The sequence below is a fragment of the Amblyomma americanum genome, chromosome 7 (genome assembly GCF_052857255.1).
Source record: "Amblyomma americanum isolate KBUSLIRL-KWMA chromosome 7, ASM5285725v1, whole genome shotgun sequence".
Lineage (NCBI taxonomy): Eukaryota > Metazoa > Arthropoda > Arachnida > Ixodida > Ixodidae > Amblyomma > Amblyomma americanum.
Window position 1 is genome coordinate 61,939,498 of NC_135503.1, and position 7,406 is coordinate 61,946,903.

Genomic DNA, 7,406 nt, shown 5'->3' on the forward strand with positions numbered 1-7,406 from the left:
CGTGGTTTTTCTCTCCTACCAAGCACCCCCCCCCCCCCCCCCCTCCCCTTCCAGAGCCCCAGGCTCTTCACGGGAGATCGAAGGCAGGGGCGGGCTGGGTTCAACGGCTCGTGACAGTGCTAACCGCCTAAATCTTGTTCGCTGGGTAAACACGGAAAAAAAGAAAAAAGAATAAGAAAGGAATCCAAACCCCCCTAAATCGACTGCAAACGGCCACCAACTGAACGCGAAGTGAGAGAGGAGAGTGCAGATTCATTGTAAGCGGAAGTTGTTTCCGCTGTCCAGCATTTCCGGTTCGACATCGCCCCCGGAAAATAATAAAAAAAAACATGTCCCCACCACTGGTGGTATACGATAAAGGAAGCACGAAAGACCGGAAAACGAAAGGGTTACCGATGTGTGTGTCCTACACGAGAGAAAATGCCTAAATGCTACGTATACGCGTATCGGCAAGTACTCGCTGTGTTGTGTAGCGGGTGCCACTGTGAGCTGGCCCATTAATCTGTTCCCTCTCCCGGAACGGACATGCCTGCCTTGTTCGCGACAGTCCGCGGCTGGTCTCCCGTGTAGCAAAGCGAAATAAGAAGGTGGAAAAGCGGAACCTCGTCTATGAAACCACACTACAACAAAAGGCGTCATAGTAAAATGTGTCGGGATTCAGACAATGCGTGCGGTGAGAGAGGCGGCTGCTGCGGCTAAAGCATGTTAATGTCCCCGCCACTCCAGTTCCACCCTTTCCTGCTCTTCCGTTATCTTACGCCGGCTCTGAAACATGGCCTTAACGAGTGCGTGTCTTGTTTTTGACCGCGGGCTTAGGGGCGTGGTGCGGCATCTCGGTTCAAAGAAAAAACTGACGCGGAGCGTTGCAGCCCTTTAAAGCGCAAAATTGTGATGCGCAAAAATGTATAGCGCAAAATTTAAAGCGCATGAAAAGCGAAAAAATATAGTTGCACATTAGGCAGTCAGGAATGCCGTTCCTTGAACTGGGGACGCTGACCCTGATGCCTCCGAGTCCAGATGATGCAAAGGAAATGCACAGATCTTTTTTTTTCAATTGATGTTTATTGCCTCAGGGCATTAATGTTATGAAATCAGAGATGAGTAAGATTCTTAAATAACTGAAAAAATGTGGGGCGATCTAAAGAAATCAAGTAGCGAACGATGATATGGACCCTGTGTCCAGGCAATATAGGAATCCGTATTGTCCGGTGAGAGACGCACCGCCGCCAGATGCCGAATTTTCGTCGGCTTCAGCGCCGGACAAACCCACAACAGGTGGTGGATATCCGCCTCACAGTCTCTGATCTTGCAGACTGGACACACGGGGCGGGGATATAAATCTTTGAAATGCGGCCACTTGCGTGTCACAGCTGAAGTTAGGGCAACCCCGACCCGTACACGTAGATCTTGTTCTTGTAATGCACAGATCTTGTTCTTGTGCTGATAGGCAGCAAAACGAACAAAACCTAAGCTCACCGTGCCCAGAGCGCTAAGCACTTCCAGGCAGCGTTTGCTTGCAGCTGACTGCAAACAAAGTTATTCCTCTATTCAATAACAAACAACTGGGGGAGGGGGGATGGCGCAGTTCTCAGTATAGCACAGCTCTTACGTCGTAGACTCGTTGCTTGGCATGAGTGCATTATTTTCTCTGTGCTAAGTGCCAGGAAAGCAAAGGCAGAAACGAAAGCTGGCGAACTGGTTCAAAGGGGTGTGGACGTGACCCTCGACTGGCTTCTTTTTATTCATCAGCCCGCGGCAGTGCACTTACGCATTCCAAATTACGCGCAACTTCACCCTCAGACGCGACGCCTCCGTGTCGCCTTCCATAACAAAACAATCGCCACCAAAATCCCGCAAGGACCGACACAAAAAAAAATTAATCAGAAACCGTACGGGCACTTGACTTACCTCGTAAACGGTAGCTGTCGCTCGGTGTGACAGGCAGGCACGAACAAGCGAAAAGACCACCTGTCATCAGCGGGTTAACGTCTCCTAACGTAACTCCGCCGCGAGAACAAACGAGCGAAAGTGAGACGTAACTGAAACGTGATCCGCCTCCTGCATGTCAGCAGCGCCTCGCGCTTAAACTCGGCGAAACAAACAACGCCAACCAAGACGCGACGAGGTTAGACGTTTTGATCGCTGCAGCGAGTGCTCCTTATGAGCAGATGTGTAAACGCCTCGCAGGGGCGTAATTAAATCTGACTCGCCTTCACAGCACTGGCGTGACACGTGGAAAAATGCGAAGAAAGCAGAAAGAGAAAAAAAAGAGCAACTGGATGACTTTTCCCCTCCACTTTTGACAAGCGCCGTTGCTGGACAAGACACAGGGCGAAACACCTCTCAAAAAGCGAGGGGCAGTAGAGACCCCAATGAGATTTTTTATCCTGTCGAATATTTGTACGCACCTATGGCATACACCATTCCTTTTCCGCTAGCATTTTCGGGGCTTCGGGTGCTTCAGGCACCAATAGCTGCTTACGGCCTCATCGTGCTTAGAGATCGTCAAGTCTTGAGAGGCACATATTGACAGGAATGAATCGAATGATGAGAGGAGGAGGAGGAGGAGGAGGAGGAGGAGGAGGAGGAGGAGGAGGAGGAGGTACCGCAACGACTCAATCTCCGTGCGAGCAGGCGCACAATAATTAAACTTTTGAGCGGGTATTGCTGCCACGGCGTCTAACATGTACGCGACCTCGGGCGTTCACCTGGCGTAGCTGCCAATGCCACGAAAAATATTCCTGTGTCACGCTCTAACACTGAGCCTGCCAGTTCATGAACGTAGGCTCATGAGCGTTAGCGGCGCTACAAGAAGTCATGAGCTACAATCCATTTTGAAACAGCGCAACAAAGACGGGACGTGGAAACTGAGGTGTAAAGACAAACATGCGCTGACTAACAACTGGGTTTATTGAAAAAAACACACAAAATATATACAGAGTTAGGAAAGATTAATCGCCACCATAGTCAACTCATGCCACATGTGACGCCAGATATCCAATCTCCCCTTCGGAAAGGGCGACCGATGGGCTTGTCTTATCACTTTGTCACCAAAGACAGCAATATCCTGAAAATTTTCATTCTAAACTTCATGACGTACCAGCGTCGCAGTCACTCCGCCACCAAGAAATGCGTCTTGATGTGCATGGTTTCACCAGGAGATGTAAACTCATTTACTCCGTGGAAATTTACTGGAGCTTATTCGTGCTTTTTTTTCTATAACTGCTGCAACAAGGGCTGCGCCGATCGCAAAGATATCCACATCAAAGCGATACTAATGTTGCCTTGTTCTCCTCTGCTGGCAAATTGCAGCTCGCGACAGCAGCTCAGTTAATTTCTGTACTACTGCCATTTAGGAAGTTGGCCTTGCCTTATGAACAGTAGCAACATTTAATATGCAAAGCTTTAGAGCTGCAGTGGGCCTAGTTAGGCTGATGATGATGATGATGATGATTAATTTTCAAGCCAAGACATCCACAAGATGATAGCTTCGACAATGACTAAAACAACATATGTAGGCCGCGAAATTGGGGCCATCTATATTAATTACAGCTTAAGCTAAATCAGTGACGACCTGTAGTGGCTCATGACACGCCCTGAGGCGTGTTTAGCTGAAAAGTCAGCTGCTGGCTGAAAAAAAATTAATGCGCAGGCGGCAGCAAAGGAAGCCTCAAAGAGGTGACCACTCACCAAGCTTCATGGGGGACAGTGGTGCAGGTCCGCGTGTCGTCGCCGTGGCATCCCTGAACTTCTTCTGTGCCACGACGATCATGAAGCCGTGCGAAGCCAACAGACCGTCGGCGACCAGATGCACGAGAAACCCGCAGGCGCACACTGTCCATCCCCAGCCACCTTCGGGGTAGTAATGCTGCCGAATGGTGCCGGCCTTGACAACGGCGGCGTCCTGCTGCTGGTCCCTGGACGGGCGACGACACTGGTGGTGGTGGCGCGCGCAGCAGAGGTGCGCAAACTCGGGACATTCCTGGGGCAGATGATTGAGGCACGCTGGTGCACTGAGGGGCCGCGGAACGGGGCCGCTGCGACGCCGGCTTTCGAGCAGTGCACCGCACAGTTCCAGAGGCACCATGACGTTGGGGGAGGTGTCCAGCCAAAATAAGTCCGATTGCCTCGGTACACTCAGGCTCGGCAACTGAAGCCGCCGAGGAGAAAAATGTTATCGCTCACTAACGTTTTCACTTTTACCATGGCCTATCATTGAAGCAGAGAAACAGTTGTGCGTACTCTTGCGCTGTCGTGTAGGCTTGGGTTTCACGAATTGTTATTCTGGACAGCTTCAACCAAAGCCTGTGATGGTTCGAGTATACCTTTCAGCGATTCTTGTTTACGAGATGACATACTTTTCTTTTCACTTTTACCCACCTTCGATGCAAAATCTCCGAGTGGCTATTGGCCAGTTTATTTTCTTGATTTCTTTGCAAAGTGTGCATAAAAAAATCTCGGCATGTTTTTAAAATGGTGCATGCTCAATTTTTTCAACCACCAGTTCGTCCTCATTCTGATAGAATGCGAAGTTTAACAGATTTAGATGGCAGCCTTTTCGTAATGGCGCTTTTAAAACGTACGGCAAGTAATATTTTCCAAATATATATCTTGCGCTAGTTATTTCTCTTTATAGCTGCTGCCTAAACGCCGGTGATATTGAGATATTCATTACGCATCGCTGATTCCCGTCAAAGAATCATGTGAAAAGAACAGCTCATCCTGGTTTGTTCTCGCTTCAGCAGAAGTGCAGCTGTCGACATCTTGTTCTGGACCTTCAGACGCGAGCCACTACAATCCTCCAATATTGATAGCATAGGTCACGCCGGTCAAACGGCTACGTGTTGGTTCTTTCAGCAGTGCTTCGGCGACTATCAAACAAATGACCAACTAACGATATCGCTTCCGAAAGGTGTTAGCACTAGCCTTTTTTTTTTCTCTCGCTCGATTCGAAGAAGATAGATGCTCGCTTTTCGACTTCTTCCTTTCCACAGTGTTGCACGATAGCTAAGAAGCCAACAGAAAACAAAAAGCACACAACAGACACTCCCCCCTTAACGTTTACGGGTCACACGTAATCTCATTGCGCCCCCTTCGCCAACAACGCCAGGCACCTCTTAGACTTGCCTCAGGTCGCTGACACGTTTTCTTGCTCGTGCTTTGCGTCCATGTGCGAAGCCTTCCACCAACACCTTCGCGCACGCACGTCACCACCGTAGTGGGATGCCCACCGTAGTCGGGCCCAGAAAGAGGGCGGTCATTCCTCTAACTCCGACGTTGGGCCAACAGCGGCGCGGTCCGAGCACGCAATCCGATCGGTCCTAGCACTCTCCTGGGTCGGAATGTCTATAGATCACGCCAGTAAGGAAGAGGAGGAGGGTGCGTATGGCTCCGAAGCTGCTATCTTCGCTGCTGGCTTCACTGCAGTCGTCTGTAGCCATGCGAAGAAGCAGCTAGAAGGGACGACGGCAAGCAGCCGAGGACGCGGGCTGATAGCAGCCGTTTGCTTTCAATGCGCCTTCTGCGAGTGGATTCTTGCTGGTGCTCCGGTCGCCGAGGGCCCACTCCTCCGTCGAGCGAGCAGCGCGACGGCTCAGCTCTACCCCGCGCCGTTCCAGCGTCAATCCTGGAAGGAATAAAAGAGGCCCTTATTTTTGAATAATGACACCGCTCTCCATCACTGCTGGCCGTTGGAATATCCGCCCCCTGCGCTTCCTTATCGCTGTCTGGCCGCGTATGCGTAGATATTTTGCTGTTTTTTCCTGCGTCCGCTCGGTGCTCGCGCCTTTGTGCTGACCTAGCGTCGGATCGCTGCCTGCGTTCGAGGGAGAGTCGTCGCGTTACGCATATGATGGAGCAGCCTGCATCCTGTCGCCCCTGTTTCTCGTTTGATTTATGCCAATAACCGCTACTGTGTGCCTGTTTGCATGCTTTCCCTTATTGATATTCCAGACATTGTTTTCCCAGAATGAGAGCAGCTGGTGCCTTCCTCTCGGGAGCGTCTGTTTCACCTACCTTCTTCAACGCTGGTATGCGTCTGGCAGAAAAAAAAAGAATACCGTATGAAAAAAAAATATTCTAGGCTGTGGAATGCGTTGTTCTTTTCTCGTGGGCTTCGCAAACCGGTCACTGCGGCATTATTAGCATTATATCAGCGATTGCCTGCAACGATTGTAAGTGTTTCATATTTAGCCACCTGGTGAAGGCAGTAGAAACGTAGCTAAATGCAGAACAATGTAATTAGCGCAATATTTCTCATATATTGAATGCTGTTATTACTGAGTAGTTACAATACGTCACGTTGGCTCAAATTTTTGTTTTACACCTCACTGATAGCAGAATGTACTCTACAAAGCCTCATGACTGCGTTTGACGATTTTTTTTATGTTCTCAAGGAAAGTTCTTTCATGCAAGGTGGGACTTCAGACCACTTTTTTAGCCACAAAAACATCGCTTGTCTTGCTCTTTGCAATACAACATATGTTACCGATGTTCATGAGGAAATATATATTGGAGGGCGCTCCCAACACGCGACTAATGTATCGCAAAAAACAGCGCCACTTTGGTATATTTTGTAGTCCTCACAAACAGTAAGAGCTAACATATTCACAGACAAGTGGGAAGAATATTCTACCGACAACAAAGCATAAAGAGATAAGAGTTAAGAAATAAGAAATAAGTACAAAAAAGTCGCGCATATGCTATCTGGCGTAACCAGCTGTTGACAAAACTGGTCTGTATGTCGAAACACATAAAAAACGCTTCGTCTTGAACGGCATACTAACAAGGCCGCTTTTATTCTCAAATTTTACTTAACACATACCAGCCAGCCTTTCTTCCTGCACCATCTGCGAGGACGGAAACTAGGACGCGGTTTTCTGACTTCTTTGTTTGTTTTACACAGAGAGAATTAAAGTTCAGCTCTGAGCACTAAACTTCAAAAGGCGGGGAGTTCATTCACGGCGTCTCTTTTGTGCCGCAGTATGTACGAGCGTGGAACGTTTTGTGGTCGGGTCGTTTTTCTCGTGCAATGCGATAACGGAAACGTTACGACAGGCGTTTATGTTAAGCACCCAGCGCTTCCATCGGTCCCTACCCCGCCGAGTGCTTTATATTTCTCGTGTGATTTTTTCGCAAGTCCAAGAAAAAAGGATGGAGTGCTCACAATGTAGAGGACAGTTATCGACCAAGAGAGCGCCTCCTGTGACATCAATCCTGGGGAACAAGTTATGCAAATTTGAATTCCGTCCCTCGTAAGCGCCAGCGCCTAACGGTCCTGTCATGCAGTGCAAGCCACCGTTTTTTGAGATGAGTGATTCCTTGACGGAGCTCTCGTTGACACCAAGGGTGAGAGATTACTTTCATGCTCTCTGAGAAACGTATAAACATTCCTGTTCAATAACCGC

General features: G+C 49.1%; 1 protein-coding gene across 2 annotated transcripts in view; it reads right to left on the reverse strand.

Annotated features, from left to right (window-relative positions):
- Positions 1 to 5,626, reverse strand: part of LOC144099216 (monocarboxylate transporter 10-like) — a 220,696-nt gene extending 215,070 nt beyond the window's left edge. The window contains exon 1 of one of the 2 annotated variants that reach the window (XR_013307348.1): positions 3,691 to 5,626. Coding sequence is in view for 1 of the 2 variants with exons in the window: in XM_077632363.1 (XP_077488489.1) it covers positions 3,691 to 4,087 (397 nt within the window). In the remaining variant the exon portion in view is untranslated. The remainder of the gene's footprint in view (positions 1 to 3,690) is intronic. The other variant, XM_077632363.1, reaches the window with a different exon arrangement.
- Positions 5,627 to 7,406: the final 1,780 nt, after the last annotated feature.